This window comes from Apis florea, unplaced genomic scaffold, assembly GCF_048593485.1.
Source record: "Apis florea isolate Af1SG1 unplaced genomic scaffold, ASM4859348v1 contig_2411_pilon, whole genome shotgun sequence".
Lineage (NCBI taxonomy): Eukaryota > Metazoa > Arthropoda > Insecta > Hymenoptera > Apidae > Apis > Apis florea.
The window spans coordinates 858816-877512 of record NW_028256580.1 but is presented as its reverse complement, the minus strand read 5'-3'; the positions used below and the strand labels follow the sequence as shown (position 1 = coordinate 877512).

The 18697-nt window shown below is 22.5% G+C and overlaps 4 protein-coding genes across 21 annotated transcripts; 1 reads left to right on the top strand and 3 right to left on the bottom strand.

Annotated features, from left to right (window-relative positions):
- Positions 1-248: 248 nt before the first annotated feature.
- On the top strand, positions 249-7164 carry LOC100862931 (solute carrier family 2, facilitated glucose transporter member 1). Of its 10 annotated transcripts, XR_015291358.1 has the most exons (12): positions 258-347; positions 411-743; positions 894-952; positions 2365-2489; positions 2766-2839; positions 4632-4739; positions 4819-5092; positions 5165-5458; positions 5701-6107; positions 6187-6458; positions 6571-6769; positions 6916-7164. XR_015291358.1 is itself a non-coding variant. In XM_086905438.1 (11 exons), the coding sequence occupies exons 4-11, from the start codon at positions 904-906 to the stop codon at positions 6668-6670; spliced, it is 1578 nt and encodes a 525-aa protein (XP_086761564.1). In that variant the 5' UTR covers positions 258-347; positions 411-533; positions 627-743; positions 894-903; the 3' UTR covers positions 6671-7164. The 10 variants fall into 10 exon arrangements, 5 of the variants coding, with proteins under 5 accessions (XP_086761562.1, XP_086761564.1, XP_086761567.1 ...); XR_015291359.1 differs by lacking the exon at positions 411-743 and having other exon boundaries at positions 249-347; XR_015291357.1 differs by lacking the exon at positions 2365-2489 and having other exon boundaries at positions 627-743.
- Positions 6692-10125, bottom strand: LOC100863948 (solute carrier family 25 member 35). 2 transcript variants are annotated; one of them, XM_086905448.1, is made up of 5 exons: positions 9444-10125; positions 8051-8432; positions 7668-7886; positions 7485-7599; positions 6692-7403 (listed from the first exon to the last, which is right to left on the bottom strand). In XM_086905448.1, exons 1-5 carry the CDS (start codon positions 9476-9478, stop codon positions 7207-7209), a joined length of 948 nt encoding a protein of 315 aa, XP_086761574.1. In that variant the 5' UTR covers positions 9479-10125; the 3' UTR covers positions 6692-7206. The 2 variants fall into 2 exon arrangements, with proteins under 2 accessions (XP_086761574.1, XP_031774781.1); XM_031918921.2 differs by lacking the exon at positions 9444-10125 and adding an exon at positions 9098-9314.
- A 125-nt stretch (positions 10126-10250) lies between these two features.
- Gas41 (YEATS domain-containing protein 4 Gas41) lies at positions 10251-11967 on the bottom strand. Of its 2 annotated transcripts, none has more exons than XM_003691893.4 (4): positions 11515-11967; positions 11055-11336; positions 10764-10944; positions 10251-10697 (listed from the first exon to the last, which is right to left on the bottom strand). In XM_003691893.4, exons 1-4 carry the CDS (start codon positions 11569-11571, stop codon positions 10525-10527), a joined length of 693 nt encoding a protein of 230 aa, XP_003691941.1. In that variant the 5' UTR covers positions 11572-11967; the 3' UTR covers positions 10251-10524. The 2 variants fall into 2 exon arrangements, with proteins under 2 accessions (XP_003691941.1, XP_086761575.1); XM_086905449.1 differs by having other exon boundaries at positions 11193-11336.
- Pfrx (6-phosphofructo-2-kinase/fructose-2,6-biphosphatase) lies at positions 11886-18292 on the bottom strand. Of its 7 annotated transcripts, none has more exons than XM_086905443.1 (9): positions 17921-18292; positions 17471-17818; positions 15482-15909; positions 14913-15284; positions 14746-14847; positions 14393-14627; positions 13792-13919; positions 13596-13633; positions 11886-12826 (listed from the first exon to the last, which is right to left on the bottom strand). In XM_086905443.1, the coding sequence occupies exons 2-8, from the start codon at positions 17547-17549 to the stop codon at positions 13625-13627; spliced, it is 1353 nt and encodes a 450-aa protein (XP_086761569.1). In that variant the 5' UTR covers positions 17550-17818; positions 17921-18292; the 3' UTR covers positions 11886-12826; positions 13596-13624. The 7 variants fall into 7 exon arrangements, with proteins under 7 accessions (XP_086761569.1, XP_086761568.1, XP_086761572.1 ...); XM_086905442.1 differs by having other exon boundaries at positions 17917-18282; XM_086905446.1 differs by having other exon boundaries at positions 15482-15771; positions 17917-18282.
- Between the last annotated feature and the right edge of the window lie 405 nt (positions 18293-18697).

Here is an 18697-nt window from a genome sequence, read left to right as displayed (position 1 = left end):
TTTTGATTTCGATAAAAATACCATTTTTTACTTTAATTTTTAGTTATATTATGTTAGTGCGAAATTTTCAAGAATGATCGAAATACTATTGTCGGATAAAATGTATGTTTTCAGTATGAATTCTTCTTGAAATTGATTACTCAAGGTTGGAATTATATGAGTAAATAAGAAATGCGTAATGTTAGATAGTACGTTAGGAGAGGGTAAAAAAAAAGGTGGGGATTTCGATTTCTCAAATCATTTATGATATTTGAATTAGTCCTCTGTGAGCAGTGTGACCACATAGTTGTGCATATTGAACTTGGATTTATAATTATAAGAAATTATTGTAAAAAAAAAAAAAATCAGTAAGTTATTTAATCTTTGTTTGAACTACATCGTGTATTTTACAAAATTATATATTTTATTAGGAAATTTAAAAAATTTCATAATATTATTACTAAGTAACATGAAATTATAAGAATATGAATTTATAAGAAAAATGGCATGATATTAAAAAAGAAACAAAAATATTTATATACAAATTATGAAACGTAATTACTTTTTAACGTAATTAAACCAAAAATTTTAATATTGAATTTAAACATATTAAATTTACAATCATCGATTATCAAAATTTAATTCAGATCGAGATCTACAAAATCGAACGATAAAATTCGATAATTGATTGGAATTATCAATACGACAGCCACGTTATAAAAAGTTCAACAGAAAACATCAAGAAATTAAATACACTTAAACTAGTAAGCAAATATAGAAAGTAATCAATGTAATAATGATATTCGATTACAAATTCGTTTATTGGTCTATTATTCATTGTTGTCATTTAAATTATTATTATTGCAAGTAAGTTCTGTTATATGTTATTTTAAATATTTTTTCTCTTTATATAGGTCAGCATATATGACTTGTAATTCGGAAGTTTACGTCAGCGATATACTTGACTATAAAGGTATGTAAAAACTGATATATTATTTATATTGATTAATCATTAAGGATTTATATTATATATATAATATAAATATATATATGTTATATATATAATAAATATATGTATAATATAATATAAATATTAAAATTATATTATAAAATATTATAAAATATTTATTGAAATCATATTCTGATTTTAAGTTATTTATTTTTATGATTTACACCTTCAAATTATATATAATATTATATATAATTTTATTACTCGAAATTAATAACTTAAATAATTAATATTCAAGTGACTATGAAAATATTAATAATGTGTTTATTTCGTATAGTATATCGTATAGTTAGTATATTTTATATATAATAAATAATTTATTCTTGTCATTTTATCAAAATTAATAAGTTATTTAAATATTGTAATTCGATAAGATAATAAAATATTCTAGATTATTAAAATAAATTATTATTTAAAATCATTAATATTTGAAAAACATGAATCATACTAAATAGATATATTTATATATAGAATATATATATAGTACTTAAAGTTATAATACATATATCTATTGGCATTGAAATTTTTCATTCGAGATAATATATGCACATGCTTGATTATTGTCAACAAACATACAATTCAATATTTACATTTATCATTCTGCTTCCTATGATATAATGAGATAAGTAATATTTTACACACAGGAAGTTTCCCCTTTTAGAAAAATATCACTTCTTATTTAATTGAGTATATATGTATATAACTAAAAATATGAAACACAATTTTTTTTAGATTTTATTATATTTTTTTTTAGTTCAAATTTTTTTTAAATGAAAAAAACATATATCGAAAAATGCAAAAAGCATTAAAAAAATATTCAACGCATTCATCCAAAAATGATTCTAAATTTTATAACTTATACTATTCTTTATTGATAAAATTAGCAATCAAAATAATTAAAAAACAAATTCGATTTTCTTTCATTATTAATGAATTTAAATCATTATAATTTTATTAACTAAAGTTTATTAACTAAAAAATATTTTAAAATAATTATAATAATATACATACATGTGAACTGATTAGCTTCTACGAAAAATGTCGAAATCGAATTATATTATACTGATTATCTTGAACGTATAACGAGAATCTTTTATCATATTAATTGTTTATAATATTTATTTATAATAATTTCAAATCAATGATTTAATTTGCATTCATAATCTTGCAAATTACGCACTTCACAAATGTATATATTATGTTAAAGAAAGTAAAAAAATTAATTAATTTTATTTATTAATTACCCCACATTTATTTATTAAGTATATTTATTTCGAACATATATTTTTTTTAAACGATATTCGATTGTTATATTAGTTCTGAAAAATCTAAATATTCTCTATAATTATATTAAAAGAATAATAAATTTTTTTCAGTCATGCAATAACATAAAAAAAACTATATGTAGACAACGTTTCATGTTGCCAATAGCAATCCATTCTTAGTGTTATTTACCGTTCTGACGTGTCAGTGACACGTGCTATACAAAGCATGGCATTAGGTAATATTTTTCAAAACATTTTTAATAATTGTTTCAAATAAATAATTTTCTTATCTGCTTTCTTTATAAAATATTTTCTTGTGAATTTGCTTTTAATGTAATATTTTTTGTATAAGATATGACCTATATTTACATTGCTAATTTTACTAGAAAAGATTGAATATATGTATCTTCTTTGTAAATTGATATAGTATGTTCACAATATAAAAATAACTTTTTAAAATATAAGATTCAAAATAATAACTTTTTAAGTATAATTATTAATTATAATTGTAGATAGTCATGCCGCTGTACTCACGGATGTTGAACAATCACATCAATCTAATCCAGATAATCGCGATGAAAGATTAGTAAGTATAATTTATTCAATAAAGTTTAAAAGAAAAAATTGCTTGACAATTTTATGCCAATAGGAAACATTGGTGAATTTTATTTTGGAATTTTAAAATCATAATCTTCATTTAACAGTTCTTTAACATTAAATATTTTATATTTTATATAAAAATAATGCAATAATTCATAAATAACTTAAAAATAATAAAATTTTATTACAGAATATAATTTATAGGTTTTGATTTTTCATTTTAATAATTAAATTATTGATTTTTTGTTAAAAAAAAATTGTCATAAGTTATCATGTAAAAGTTTTTAAATGTATCAAGCATTTTATAATATACTTAAAATATTTGTTTTTTATATATAATATGATATTGTCATATTTTATCTTTGCAACATCTTTTAATTATTATATTTTTTAATTTAATTTAAAATTAAAATTCAAACAAAAATTTCATGTAGAAAATAAAAATATGTATATAATTATCTTATATGTATTAATTATATATATTGGAATTAATTTATAATTCTATTATTTATCATTGTTTTATCGGTAAAAGTTTTATCATAATGAAATTAAATGAAATAAATGAAATTTACTTTCAATTAGAGATCAAGTTATTTTCCACTATTATATATCTCACTTTAATTTATTCTTTTTTCTCTTGATATTAGTGTTTCATGTGAAGAAATTTGATAAGCATTCCACTGGTGTTCAAGTTCAATAGTTAATCCAATAACAATTATTATATAAAAACTAATGAGATAAGGAAAATTTCTTAAAAATATATTATATAATAAAATTCATAAGCAATAATAACATTGTTACATGAAACTTTGACAGTTTAAATAATATGGATTTTAATAATTTAAATCCACACTTGATATTTAATTATATATGTTTTCAAAAAATCATTTATAAGCAATACTTTTGCATATATATTTGAGTAACTAACAAATTGAGGATTTATCTCTATTTTGTAAAAAGTTCTAGTAATGCATGTTTGATTATCTAAATAGTTTCCAGGTTTGCCAGTGATGTGTGGCTTTATTGAGTTTTATTCCATCATTCCATCCAGGCTTTTCCATTATATCACTGATTGGTCTCCCAAGATGCCACACATTATTGCTTATGATGCTTAATTGTTTCAGTGGTATGGTTTTCTGGTTTTACACACATAATAACTTTTTTTTGTGTTTTTTTTTTTTTAAGAGAGGGATAGGTGAAAAACTCACCTAGAAAAATACCAAACTTACCAATATACTTTATCATATTATTTGCAATAATAATTATATAAATTATATTATATGATTTATTGTACTGTACCATCATATATCCTATATTATATATTAAAATATTTTAATATATGTTTTTAGCACATCATATATTTTTATTTTCATGAATAATCACATATGCTTTATGTATGTTATGTAACATTTTTTTATAACTTCATTTAATTTTCATTAATTCTTGCATTTTATTTTATAAATTAAAATAATTTAACATGGTACAGTTATAGGTAAAACTAAAATTACTAGTGGATATTAAATTGTCACCAATCCACCTCTTTTCATTTTTCTTAATATAATTTTAAAATAATCAAATTATTTTATATGTTTTAATCTTTTATTTTCATAAATTGAGCACGCAGGAATTGTTTAATCTTATTTTGCAATAAATAAAAAATAAAAAATGAGCTTCATATTGCAAATTAAATATTTATGAATATGTAATAATTATTTGAATATATTTATTTTATAATCAAATCTTAGAATAAAAATAAATTTTTTTTTATATTTTTTTAGGTACCAGGAGGATGGACCATTACATTAGCTTTAGCAGGTGTTACCTGTTGTTTAGGATCAGCTGTGCCAACAGGATTTAATATAGGAGTACTAAATAATGCAGCCTATGTTAGTATCTGCATTTATACTTTATAAATATTCATTAAAAATACTTTTAACACTTTTATTTTATTTATATTAATTATAGCTAGTGGAAAGATTTTGTAATGAAAGTATTAAAGAGAGATATAGTATAAATGTATCTGAAAATGGTTTAAAAATAATTTGGTCTGCTGTTGTGTCAATTTTTCTTATTGGAGGAGCAACTGGTTCATTTTTATCTAGCTGGGTAGCAAATAAATATGGAAGGAAAGGAGCATTATGTATTGGCCATATATTTGGCATTATAGGAGCTACAATGTTTTTTTTAATACAGAAATTAAATTCAATTGAACTTCTTTTAGCAGGCCGATTAATTGTAGGTAAGTTTTGTTTTAAGAAATTTGGACTGATTTTTATAAAATTTATTATTAAAAGATTATATATGTCTCTAGGTCTTTCCGGAGGTTTCGCAACATGTTTAGTTCCAATGTATATGACAGAAATTGCACCACTTAGACTAAGAGGTGCAGTTGGAGTTATATGTCAATTAGGAATCTCTTGTGGAGTATTTTTAGGTCAAATTGCAGGACTTAATACAGTTTTAGGAACTGAAAACTCTTGGCATTATATGCTAGGTGCATTTGTTCCATTATGTATATATGCCCTTGTTCTTACAAGCATTATTCTACCTGAAAGTCCTAAATATTTATATATAATTAGGGAACAAAAGCAAAAAGCTTTAGATGGTTTGTAACTACTGGAAATAATAGTAATACAATAATAATAATTTATGTACAAACAACTCAGAAGCTAAATTAATGAGAAATGAACTCCACTTTTTGAAAAATATTTTATTCTATTCTCAAAATTTAGAATAAATTTTTTTGATTGTTTTAAAGGAATTAAAAGATTACTTAATGATAAAGTTAATAAATTTAACTTCTATGTATATATTTACAAGTATCATAAAATTGTTTTGATATTTCAGAACTTAGTAGAATACGCAAAATGGATACAATGCTGTTACAAATAGAAATATCTGATTTACAACAAGAAATAGAAACAAAAACAACAGCTGAACCTTGGACAATCAAACGTATTTTGAAAGATCCAAATTTAAAACTTCCTATATTTTTGGTTTGTATAATACAGTTTGGTCAACAAATGAGTGGTATAAACGTTGTATTTTATTATTCTAACTCAATATTTCACGATGCTGGACTTGGCATCACCGGAGCACAATATGCTACTCTTGGAACTGGTATAGCTAATATTGCTATGGCTCTTGCTTCAGTACCAGTTATGTCATCTTTAAATAGGAGAGGTGTTTTACTAAGCAGTATTTATTTGTGCTTCGGATGTTTGATACTTTTATGTATTTCTACATTATTAATTGTGAGTAAAATTATCTTGGATAAAAATAGTTTATAGAAACAATTGAATATTTAGTAAATAATTTTATATTTTTATATAGCATGTATCAACTTATATGCCATTAATATGTATCATAGCCGTCGTGGCTTATGTAATATTTTATGGAATTGGTCTTGGTCCAATACCATATTTCATTGGATCTGAATTATTTGATGTTGGTCCCAGACCAGTAGCTATGGCGCTTGGTAGCGTTTTCAATTGGGGTGGAAATTTTTTAGTAGGCATGATGTTTCCAACAATAGAAAATATTATAGGAGCATATACTTTTTTAATCTTTGCCGGATTTCTTTTATTCTTAGGATACATTATCAGGTATATAGTAAAATAATTTATAATCATCTATATATATATATATATATATATATATATATATATATAATCATCTATAATATATTATTTAATAATACAATATTAATGTATTTAGAATATACTTACCTGAGACTAGAGGAAGGAATACAATAGATGTGGCAGCATCAATGAGTCAAGGATTTAATTCCAGACCAAATTTTATACGTGGCACTTAAATTTAAAAAAAAAAATCAATATTTAAATTTTTTATTTCAACATCTTTTTTAATAAATAGATAAATCTACAATTTTTTGTTATAAGTTTTATATAAATAAGTAAGTTATTTAACTATATAAATATTTTTACAATTTAAGTAGGAAATTTACTATAGTCTTATCCATTATTATCTATAAATTACGAAATAATCGATTTATTAATATACATAATATACAATGTTGATTTTATTGTATTTTTTTATCAGGTTTAAATAATTATAAAAATAATATTTTGATAATACTATCAAAATATTTTTTGCTTAATGAAAAAATTAATTACTAAGAGAATATACATTTGTTTAATTGACAGGATATTGTTATAAAATATCCAAACAAATAAGCCAATGTTTTTAAGTATACATAAGTATCACTAAAATGTGAAATTCATCACTGCCTGTGTAAAAAATTAATTTATTTTTTCATATTATATTATACTTTATACAACAGTTTAAAAATTATAAAATTTTTTCTTCCTACATAAAAATTTAAATTATATGCTAATTTTGAAGTATATTATAATATAATTGATCTAATTTTTCATAAAATACTAAACATAATACAGTATGTGGTGCTATTCTCATCCATGTAGGAAAAATTCCTTTATATAAGCCAATCAGTCCTTCTGTTCGTACTATTTTAACAAATGCATCCAAAAGTCCATTATATAATGTACCTTTTCCTTCTACATCTATTCCTATATCATTTTTTATTGTAAACTTATAATAAATTTATAATTAAAAATTAGCCTCAAGATATAATTAAGTAAATTACTTACGTTGATTGTACAATCTTGTTGCTAAAACATCAAATGGTTGTATAGTGAATGCTACACAACTTCCACCAATTACAGAAGCAAAAAAAGTTAACAATATTGGTTGATTTGTAAATACCTTAAAAAAAATATGAGATATATTTTGATTTAGGTTGCACTTTATATAATAATCATTTAAATATTCACTTGTGATGAGCGCAACCAATCTGCAGCTAAATCAAAAGTGGTTAATTGTGTCGCAGATCCTATAAAAATGCGTGGTATACCAGCATACCAGCCACGATACAAAGCAACTATTCCACCTTCTTTCCATAGAGATTTGAATGCATACCAAGTGCCCAAATAATTATGTTGATAACCAACAGCTATAGATTGTGCTGATTGTGCTTGTAATTGTGTTTTTATCTAATAGAAAAATGATCAAACTGTTCATTTTTAATTAATAAGATAAACTTTTATAATTTTACTAAACTTTAATTATTTTGATACATTAATATATCAATTTTAATATAAATTATTTATATTATTCTAAAATAATTCACAAAATAATAAATAAGACCATAAATTACCATATAAAATGGACTGCCAAGAACAGCTCCAATACATCCAGCTGTACCAGTTACCATTGCAGTTTTTATAATATCAGTATTTCCTGAATCGTTAGTAATTAGCTCATATTTTTTTGCTGTATTGTATATACCTAACCGTATTCCATTGAGCACCACTTGAAAATATAGAGCCGGTATAATGCCGGCTTGTAAAGCACATATACCTTCATGTTTTGCAATTAAATAACCTGCATGTAGAGTATTCTTATATATTTTTTTGTATGTACGACGTGCTTCAAGCTCTCCTTGTAATTGTAATCGTACTTTTATTACATCAATTGGATTCGTAAAAAATCCAGCTCCCACCGCAGCTAATCCTCCAATTACAAATTCAATACCTGGACTAATAAAATCTAAAATTAATAATTCTTAAAATTATTTTAATATAAATATATTTTTTTATACAAAATTTTTTCAAAAAATCGTTAACATACAAGTAATTGCGCGCGAAAAAATAATGGTATTTTATTTTAAAAATATATGAAATTATTCAACTTTTAGAATTTATTCAAAAAAATATTTAATTATTAAAAAAATGCGATATTAATTATTTATAAATTTTATTATAATTTATTATATTATATTACAATATACATAAAATATAGATATGAAGATTAGTAATATTAAATTAATAAATATATATTGAATCAGAAATTATTCACTAAATTTTAAGTTTTATTTTTTATTTTATTTATTAATTGGTTAATTTAAATTAGTTATTAGTGAAATAAAATTTTCTTTATTTTTTAATACAAATTATAATAATATTAAATAAAGTCATGTAATTTTAAATACAAGTTTTTTTTTGCAATAATTAATATGGCTAATAAAAAAATTTTGGTTACAAAATTAGAAATCATATTTTAAGTTTTTATAAAATAAGATTGATTAGCACTAAAAATGTCTTACTAAAGTTAAAAATTACATTACACTTGTTGAACTAAACAAACAATAAAACACGAAATAAAAAATTGATTAAATCAATCAAATAATTAAGTCATCACTGACCAGTTAAACGAATTCATAATTATAGTATATATATAAAATAATCATGATCAAATATAAATTTTAAAATGTTAAAGAACATAGAATTAAATAAGCTACTATATTAAATATTGAAACTCATACACAACTTTTAAGATTAAATATTTAATAATATACTCATAGTTGACCGGCCGGTTTTAGATACAAAGATTATTGCATAACTATTACTATAAGTACATATATGTATATATATATATATATATATATATATATATATATATATATATATATATATAAAAATAATATCAGAGTTAGCACGAACTGAAACTATGATCTGCTAGAAACTCGTAATCAAGTATTAAAACCTTACGATTTAGAAGTGTTTGAGTTCGGCGCTGCAGTCATTTCACATATCAAGAATAAAATGTATATGCGATTATTAAATATGAATCTAAGTGAAAGCACTTAAATGGTTCAAAAAAATATTGATACTGTTGCTCTTTTTAAGTTTATCATTGAACTGACTCTTAAAACTGTAGAATTAAACATTTATGAGATAAACTATTGCATGAGATAATTTCAAAGTACATGTAATATTTCAAGGTCAATTTAAAAGTCACGAGTCATTCTAAAATCTAAATAATAATTTTGATATGAATGTGTAAGAGTACAATATCAATATCAAATAAAAATTACATTTAGGTAATTGTGAAAAATAATATTGATACATTTATTTTAAAAATTCAATAAGTTATAACATTTAATAATTTTTGCGGTAAATGTGTAATGTGTACAAATATATATAATATCGTAATTAGAATTTCATAAAACCCATTTAAAAATTATTTATAATACTTATTTATAATATTAAATATAATATTTATTTAATAAATATAAAATATAACAATTATATATAACAAATGTTCTTGAAAATATACTTTATAAATTTAATAAAACAATATAAACTTTTAATATTGGTATTTGGTATTTTTTAATTTTAAATTGTTATCAACAAACTTATAGAATACTTCAAAATGTGATTTTTTAAAAATTTAGAAATTTTTTTAACTGTAAAATAGAAAATATAAAAAAAATTTTTGAAAGTAATTGAATTATTGTAGATGCAAATTGTAAGCACTTTCCTAAATGAAATAATAATTATATACAGACACATATATATGATATTAAATTTATACTTTGTTTTTTAATCCTATATATTTACAAAAAATTTATTAGTAAATACTACTGTACAATTAAAATGTATATATTTAAAAAATATATTATATATATTTTTTACTTTTATTATATATATGTATATATTTTTTAATCTATTTATATAATCATTTCATATTAAAGCTATATTATATATTAATTGATTATAAAAATTATTGTGCTTTTTTTATTATCTTCTTTATGCTATAATACATTTGAGAACTTTTTTAATGTTTAAATTATGCAACAGACAAACTTCCACCAGCTTTAGAAATTTTAGCAATTTCTTCCTTGAATTTAGCAATTGTTTCCTTTGCTAATGTCAATTTTTCCTTAAGATCTATGACTTCCAATCTTATTTTATTTCTTGCTTCTATTATTGCTTTCATTGTAGATTCCTTTTTAGCTTCAACTACATAATAAAATAAAAATAATTTTTATATATAAAATGTTATTACCTAAAATAATTATTACTTACAATCTGTATTATGACGCCAAGCACCAAGAGTTATAGGTCTATTAGAATTCAATAAATGTTGCATTAAAGCTGTTGGATCTTGAAAAACTATTTCTTCATAAAATTCAGACACTAAACTTTTTTTTCCCAATTGTATCTCAGGTGTTGTTTGGAACAGTTTTAATATGTGATATATGGTTACCTATTCAAAGCATAAATAATTTGAAATTTATATTATATGATATGAAAATTCTTATATTATATTTCATATATTATAATTCATATATTTAAAATTATAAAGAATATACACACAGGACGTTCATTAGGATCATGAAAATATATTTTAATAACTATTTCAAATTCTCCCCAACCAGTTTCAGTAAGTTCATAAGGCGGTTTAGTCATAATACGATTGGGATTGTTATAACTTTCATGTAATTTAAAATGTACTTTTTTAACATATGTAGACATGTCTTCATTATGATATGGTTTAACATATACAGTCCATTGATGAGTATGTCCATCTTCTTCTCTTTTTTTACCAAAATATCGAGCTACATTACCATATACAATTGGTTTTACTATTGTAACTCCCTAAAAATATACTCAATAAAATTTGAATAACTATTTATTCTTTTTTAATTTTATAACAATATAAAAAATTGAATAATTATTATTATATTTAAAATTTATTTATTATTTTATTTATATGTGCACAGGTTAGAAATATAAAAAGTGATAAATTTTTCATAAACTATTTTTAAAAATTTACCTTAACTCTACCACCAGAATCAGGACCAAATTCATTAGTTGTTGCCATCATTGTCATTAATTGTGTTCTTCATTATATAGTTTAAAAGTAAAGCAAAAATAAAATAAAATATCAACAATAACATTAATGTTAACAGGGTTATCTATTCACTACTAACTTATTAGTTGTGTTTTTCATTATATAGTTTAAAAGTATAGAGCAAAAATAAAATAAAATATCAATAATAACATTAATGTTAACAGGGTTATCTATTCACTACTAGCGCTCTCTAGTGTAGCATCAATAATACTAAAGATGTTTATATATCATAAAAAAGAATAATATTCAAAAATTTATATTTATTTTAGATATTAAAATTAAAGAACAGATTATTGATTTCAATAATACATGTATTTTCTTGTCATGAAGGGCATTAAAAAAATATGTACACTTTTCTTAAAATAAATTATACTTCAAAAAGTTTTCAATCTTTCACACTGCATAATTTCGACAAAAATATTTTGGGATCTATTCCCTCATATCAGCAATTAGATTATCATGTAAGGCGATTAACTTTTTTTGAAATATAATATAATTTTTGTTCAATGCAATAGTTTCTATATAATATATTTAATGATTCAACTATTTTTGACTATATACAGTTCAATAAATCGATAATCGCCGAAACATGATAAAATATTTTCGTAAAATACAATAAACATCATTATATGTATAACCACTATATTTTTTAGAAATTATAAATATGGGAATCAACTTTCTTTTTCTATTGATAATTAATAAACAACACAAAATATATAGCAAATCAAACACTACAAACAAATAATTTCAAATATAATTCTAATAAGATTTTTTGAAATTTTGTATATAATAATAATAAAATTCTAAATTGAAACTAATTTATATAAGTGGTTATATATTCATTTTAATTTTTACAGGATTCTTTTAATGATTTTAATTAATAAAATATTTATTTTTTCAAACATATTTTTGAAAATCTAAAAATCAAAATTTAATATACTGTAACATTATACTGTTAAAAAATTGAACAAAAAAGAAATCTTTGATCATCTAACTCGTATAGAAATAACATCGCTTGCTGTCAGATATATTTCGTCTAAAACTTTTTAAAGTGTAGAAAGCTAAATTAGATGCTCGTTGCATCGTGCAAAGGCAGCCAGCTGCCGAAAGAATGCTATCTTCAGCATCTCGTAACGACGATTAAAATTAGCTCTGTTATGCTACAATGTCGTTGTTATCACGTGCGAAGCAATTTTTCTTTTCTTCGGAATCGTTCTTCAAGATATCCTGGGATCTGAAAAGAGTTTCATAAGGACCGTTATAAAATTTGCACAATGGTCCATATGTAAACAATATTCTACTATATTCTTCTACGTTTATATAACAGAAAAAAGAAAAATCTAATTCGCATATAAATTATTAAGCAGGATTTAATAAGTTTTATAATCACGTCGTACCGCTAAAATATATATCACATATATGTTTTTTATGTGCATGTTTAAATCATAATATAAATATAAAAAAAATTTTATTTTTATCTTCACAGTATTTACAAATTATAATGATCAACGTTCATTCAAATAAATATTTACCGCAAATATATAACTTTATTAAATAAATTGTAATAAATTCTTGTGTACGTTTTATAATGGCGATATATTTTAATTATAGATCTATATAATCTATTTTAACAACAAACTTGACATTAATAATATATGTGACTAATCATCATAAATTAATATTTATCATTAAATGCAATATATACATTTACACAAAATTATTTTTATGTGTTACTATTACAATATAATAAATTAAATGTGTGGGTATCTGAAATTATAAACTCATATGAAATCGCAATTCCGATAATTTGAAATGTTCCAATATTCATGATTCAGATATTTGCACATCTCTAATAGTAATAATTACGAAGTGGTACGACGTCTCAATTCTAATCTAATAAATCTCCATGTTAATCTAATAAAAAAATGCATGCAATATAATCTTTAATTTATAAAGCTTATTAAATTAAATAACTTTTAGGATATTAAATTAAGATTAGATACGAGAGAAAGTAGTCCCAATCCACTAATAGTCAGGCATTCTGAGAACATTAAAACATAAAAAAGGAATTGAGGTATTTTATTTTAAGAGCAGCAAGCAAAATAAGAAATGTCTCAATTTTTTCTATTTTTGCTTAATAAAAGGATATATTTACAAATGAGAAAGCAATTGTTAATATTCAATTCTAATTGTGTCTACCTTTGGTTTTGGTCGATGTGTGTCCACTGCATCAATTGGTAATCGAATATGTTCCATTTTACAACCATAAGCAACAGGCGTTAATTTAATAATAGTATGTAATGGAACTTGTAAATATGGTAATTCATCTAGAAAAAAAAAAGAATATAATCTATTTAGAATAAGAAAACTTTAGAAAATGAAAAAAAATGTTTGAATTATAAAATAAAATAAGAAACAAAATCACTGTTAAATTGTTAAATAATGATTTGAAATTTCGAATAGATTGCGATTACGAAACACAAGAACAAATTACGTTTATATTTTGCGCAATTTATATCAATAAAATTATGTAAACAAAAATTACATAAGAATGTCTTGTTCTTAACATCTAGTTATTTTTACATATTTATTTTTCTAATTTATTTCAATTCATAGAAAGTCAAAAATTACAAAACAATTTCGATATTTGTTATTCAAATATATAAATACATCTTGATTTAATATAAATATATATATAAATTTATTTAATATAAATATAAATAAATATATCTTGTTTACGCATTTTATCTATTGTTTTTCTATTGTTTATGGAATAGTAATATATTTAAGATATATTTACCCGCATTTTTGTCTAGGAAGTAAGCAAGTAGACATCGTAAAACTGCTTGGTGGCTAACAACTAGAACATTACCTTGTCGTTCTAGTTCCATTATTACCGGTTCTAGTCGTGCAACCAAATCTTCATAGCTTTCCCCTCTTGGATAACGATAAGAGAATTTATTTTGATCTCTTGCAGCAAAATCTGTTGGATACTTTTCTGCAATTTCTTCATATGTCATTTCTTCGCAAATACCCTATGTAAATATTTTATTAGTTTAATTATTAATTTTATGTGCAAATATTTTATTATAAATAAAGATAGAAGATATTTATTAAAAAATAAAACAAAAATGATTATTTTTTATAACTTACTGCATCAATCTCGTTTAGCGCCTTCCACCTTTCTTGAGGCGCATTCACGTCGCTTGCTGTTTGAATGGTTCTCTTCAGCCAACTAGTCCATACTCGCAGTCCCTATAATCATAAAAAATATTGTTTTCTTCTTTTTAAACAAGAGATTTCTCTCTTTTATCCTATACCTGAATATCTTGGCTAGTAATATAACTAGACAATGCTTTGGCATATTCCCAACCTCTTTCGCTTAATTCTGAATCTCCACCTATTTTACTTTCAAGGTTCATCACACTTTCGCCGTGCCTAGTTAAATAGATTGTACGTGGCACTATATGGATATTCATAAGATAATAAACTATTCTACTTTGTATATGACCTTCATGTTTATGGACTAGCACTTTTTCGCCAGTGTTGTAAATTTTCATAAAAGAAAGGTCGCTTTCTTGAGCTTCATCCAGGGGTTGATATTTTTCTTGATAATGTTCAATTCGCAGCATGAAGTCTGCCAATACTTCTTCTTTATTCATATTTGCATAATCTGGACTACTCACTTTTACCTAAATAAGTAAAAGTTTAATCATTTATGATCAACATTCATCAGTATTAAAATTAGTCTATAATACTATAAATAAAAAAATTCAATAAAAATAAAAATAATATTTAAAAATAACATGATATTTAAATCTGTACATTAATGCAAATTAATAATATAATTATTATTAAATTCAAATGATTTTAGAAAAAGAATTCTTACTTCCATGATATTTTGTTCAACAATTTCAGGATCGTTACAAACAGACTCGACAAAAAAAAGTTTAAATCCCATTTTCTCAACTACAATGTTTCTAATAAGTTGTCGTCTTTCGATAGTGGAATTGGTGGCATCAAATACAGCCACTTCTCCGTCTCCACTTTCCAACCATTGGCAAACATCTTTAAGGGCATCCATTGCACACTGAGTACGTATTGCCATTGCCTTAATATTATCAGGACGGAAAAATTCATGGCATTGATAAGCAGTAGTTGCATGTCGTCTATATTCCCCTAAATTGAACACCTTTGTACTTATACCGATCCAATTGAGATATCTGCATAATTTTTTTGAAATATACGTCTTGCCACGTGCAGGCAATCCTACCATAGCAATCACATGCGGTTTATTTACAAAATTAGCTCGTTCGCCTGCAATTATCAAGCATTATAGATAAAAAAAAATTTCATTTTATTATTGTTAATCATTTTAAAAAAGTATTAGATTTAATTTTATTGAATTATAATTATATCATTTATTGTAATTAACTAATTATTAGAAATTATTTCAATCATCAAGAGGGAAACTTTTTTTAAGAGTGATTATCAACGATATTGTTTATCTAATAAAATAGAACAACTGATTTCTGATAATATCAATTTGATATCTTGTTTGATATGTGTACAAGATAAGTTTTTTATTTATCTTATAAAATATAATAAATACGTAGATATATTTATCTTTATTATTTTCATAATATAATGATATAATACTGTTCGTTGAAAATAAAAAAATTATCATATCAAATATTTAACTGCATTTATTAAAATATTTTATAACTGAATATAATTTCATGAAGACTAGGCTCCGAATTGGTTACATTTATATCATTTGTTTCCAACATGCTTTAAATTTATGATATTAAAATGAATCTAAAAAAATTTATATAATTTTAAATTAGTTTTTTTTCATTATTAATGATAACTTATTTATTTTTGCCAGCTTAGAATATTAATTAAAATGTTTTTATCTTCTTTATGAAATTACTGTTCAATAAACATAAACGTGTGCCATCACTATTTGTTTTTCGTCAATCTTTTTAGATTAATTTTATCATTTAGTTGTTTTTAATAATCGACGAAAGACAATTATAAGAAAAAATGTTTATAGTAAAATCATTTTGTGTCAAAAAAATTACAATTTATTTATTTAAAAAATCAGTGAAACTTTTATAATTACCTTTGACATAACATTAATATTTCATTATTGATATTATTTTGTACTATGAGTATTTTTAAAAATGTATTTTATATAAAAAATATTCAAATCTTGAAAATTTACTAAAGTATATTTCATACAATAAAAATTTTCAAGTGCTAAAAAAAGTTTTTAACTTTTGAAAAATTTTGGCCAATCGATAATTTGTTTTCATAACAAAATATTAATGATCCACACTTTTATTTAATACATGAAAATTTATTTTTACAAATTAATCATAAGAATTAATCATTTAAGAAAATCAAGTTTAAGGCATTTTCTGTAATATCAAATATACTACTTTATATTGGTTTTAATTTCGTTTTGCTATAGATTTCAATTAATTCGATTTTTTATATACTTATATTATCTAAATACTGACATTTATGTAAATGCATGCGGTTAGCACATCTTTTCAGGTTATGTTCTTCCAAAATAATAATGAAATATAGTGAATAATTTATATAAATAAAAATATATATTTTTATATAAAAGCCAATATTTCGTAAGATTTTAATCGAAAAGATATTAATAAAATAATGACAAGTTTTTAATAAATGTATTCATTTTTTAATGGTCTGAAGTTAGCTTTTAACTTATTTCTTAGATAAAATTGAATACATTGTATAGCATTTTATAATATTAGAAAAAATCAGAAAATAAAAATTCAAAATATTCAAATTAAATAAAATTTTAAAATCTGAGAAAAATTATATTTTTTCTAAAATATCTTACCACGAATAGGAAAAGGTTTTGTTTGAATAGTATCCGAACTTGGTGGTGTGTAATGCATTTCGATTTTCGGATCAGTCATCCTATGACACCATGTAGATATTCCTTTTCCAATCAGCACTATATTTTTATATACTACTTTTATATACACCTATTTCACTAATGTTTATTTATTAAAAAAAAAAAAACTTGAATCTCAATTTCATCAAATCAGAGTACATTTGGTATATGCCACTCATTAAACACGCATAAAAATTTGTTACGTTAATTCCACTGTCACTGCAGCTTCATTCTATAATTTATATTTATAATATGTCATCATATACTAAATTTTGTATTATTGTAAAATAGCTGAAAAAAAAAAGATTCAAGAAAAGTACTGTAATAGGAAATTGTAAGTTATTTTATACTGAAGTGAAATAAAGAGAGAAGAGAGAGAAAACACGCACCTACCGTTCATTGGAAAAATCCGAACATTAGTACGCGCCGCGCAACGCATATTCCTTAAATCTTATAGCGATTATTATTACGTACAAATTGTAGTGCGGGGAAATCGTTTTACCAGTAATTCTCATTAAGTGGATCCGTTTTCTTTTATAAAATAAATTTCAAATGCTTTTTGATTTTCATAAAAACTATTAAATTTTTGTTTTACAAATAAAGTATATTTTTTCAAGAAAATATGATCAATTATAAATGTTTCGTTAAAATGATAAAATATCGTTGGTTTGAGTTGGATTTTTGACAAAGACCACTGTTATAAGAGATACCTCTGACCAGTCCGTAGCCTCGAGAACGATCACGCGACTTCTTTTGACGTCACTTGTTCTTTTCTAACCAATTCTTTCTGGTTTAATGCAGAAAAGTGTAAAATAACTGAAATAAAAATGTTTTATATTTTGTTACATTTATTATTAATAATTTTTATCAAATATATAAATATTATATGATATTCAATAAAAATGAAAAATGTATGAATGCAGCACTTGTTTCCGTAATCAATAAAAAATATTCAAAAAAATAATAAATAGAAATATATGATTCTGAAAAGTTATTATAATATAACATAATTTAATATAACTTTTATAGGAACATAAGATTGATTTTAAAAAATTCTTTTTTTAAAATATTAAATTATTATTCTAGGGACATTAGCGTATTTAAGTTATAATTTATCATTAAATTTTTTTAAAATTTTTTATTTGCATAAAATTAAATACACAATTATAT

Bases quoted from the DNA above. Each gene is read 5' to 3' on its own strand.
- Gas41 (XM_003691893.4), bottom strand. From the start codon at position 11,571: ATGACAATGATGGCAACAACTAATGAATTTGGTCCTGATTCTGGTGGT. The intron at 11,337-11,514 runs GTAAATTTTTAA...GTATATTTTTAG, and splicing joins ATTCTGGTGGTAGAGTTAAG to GGAGTTACAATAGTAAAACC. The intron at 10,945-11,054 runs GTGTGTATATTC...TGCTTTGAATAG, and splicing joins ATGATCCTAATGAACGTCCT to GTAACCATATATCACATATT.
- Pfrx (XM_012484145.3), bottom strand. From the start codon at position 17,549: ATGACTGATCCGAAAATCGAAATGCATTACACACCACCAAGTTCGGAT. The intron at 15,285-15,481 runs GTAAGAATTCTT...TTACTTATTTAG, and splicing joins TTGAACAAAATATCATGGAA to GTAAAAGTGAGTAGTCCAGA. The intron at 12,827-13,791 runs GTAGACACAATT...AACTCTTTTCAG, and splicing joins CACATCGACCAAAACCAAAG to ATCCCAGGATATCTTGAAGA.
- LOC100863948 (XM_086905448.1), bottom strand. From the start codon at position 9,478: ATGACTGCAGCGCCGAACTCAAACACTTCTAAATC. The intron at 7,887-8,050 runs GTAATTTATGGT...TTTTTCTATTAG, and splicing joins TTGGCAGTCCATTTTATATG to ATAAAAACACAATTACAAGC. The intron at 7,404-7,484 runs GTAAGTAATTTA...AAAATGATATAG, and splicing joins AACAAGATTGTACAATCAAC to GAATAGATGTAGAAGGAAAA.
- LOC100862931 (XM_086905436.1), top strand. From the start codon at position 904: ATGACTTGTAATTCGGAAGTTTACGTCAGCGATATACTTGACTATAAA. The intron at 2,840-4,631 runs GTAAGTATAATT...ATATTTTTTTAG, and splicing joins ATAATCGCGATGAAAGATTA to GTACCAGGAGGATGGACCAT. The intron at 4,740-4,818 runs GTTAGTATCTGC...TATTAATTATAG, and splicing joins TACTAAATAATGCAGCCTAT to CTAGTGGAAAGATTTTGTAA.